At 41.8% G+C, this 971-nt stretch overlaps 1 protein-coding gene across 1 annotated transcript; it reads right to left on the reverse strand.

The window, feature by feature from the left end:
• Positions 1 to 600: 600 nt before the first annotated feature.
• Positions 601 to 960, reverse strand: LOC106882250 (uncharacterized protein K02A2.6-like). The gene has a single exon (XM_014932861.1). It carries the CDS (start codon positions 958 to 960, stop codon positions 601 to 603), a length of 360 nt encoding a protein of 119 aa, XP_014788347.1.
• Between the last annotated feature and the right edge of the window lie 11 nt (positions 961 to 971).

Consider the following 971-nt stretch of genomic DNA (forward strand, 5'->3'; position numbering starts at 1 on the left):
TATATATATATATATATATATACATATATATATATATACATATATATAGCTAGTGATATACACTGCGTGTCTGCCTTAGACACGGTTCACACTGCTTAGTAGATAATCTTAAGAAAATAGAACTACTAGGGGGTGGAGGTGGATGTATTCATATATACGTATACCTATGCATACACTTAGAATAGGCATCGGATAAGCCCTTGCTGAAGGAAAATAAACCAAAAACATAGACGGAATTGAACGCACGCTTATCTGACACAAACCACGGACGGTGTAGGGGAGACAACTCGTACATTCCCCAAATAACTTAGAAACAACAATCAGGAATTCAGCCAACAGAAAGTCGGAGACTTAACCCTCGACATGGTTACTTCGATCAGAGAGGGTGGGTCGGTTCTGGATTGTCGAATGCTTTTCATAGACTTCCTTTAAATATATATCTTCTTGAGTGCCCTCGTCTCTTCCTGGTCAATAGGAGGTTGGATCTTAGTTGGCAGGGTGGTCTTATATTTCCTGCCATTCAGTATTTCTGCTGGGGATTTCATGTCAGCCCTCAGTGGTGTTGCTCGTAGGGACAAAAGAGCCAGGTGTGGGTCTTCCTTACTTTCTCGGCATTTGACTAGTGTTCTCTTGCACCTGTCTTTCAATGAATCCATGACCTTTGGGGTAGTGTGGAGATGAGGTTACAATGTTGAACCCATACTCATCAGCTAGCTTTCTGAATTCCTGAGATGTGAACTGGGTTCCATTGTCACATATGATCTGCTCTGGTATTCCTTGCTCTGCCACAAGTCCTCGAGCCACTGTAGTTATTGTTCTGGCTCTCAAGTCTTTCACTTTCCTCACAAATGGGAATTTGGAGTGGTAGCAGACCATTATCAAGTACCATTGTTGGTTCTCTTTGAACAGGTCTACTCCAATAGTTTGCCATGGCCTTCTTGGAATGTCACTGGATATCATTTCCTACTTTT

Source organism: Octopus bimaculoides, chromosome 30 (genome assembly GCF_001194135.2).
Source record: "Octopus bimaculoides isolate UCB-OBI-ISO-001 chromosome 30, ASM119413v2, whole genome shotgun sequence".
Classification (NCBI taxonomy): Eukaryota; Metazoa; Mollusca; class Cephalopoda; order Octopoda; family Octopodidae; genus Octopus; species Octopus bimaculoides.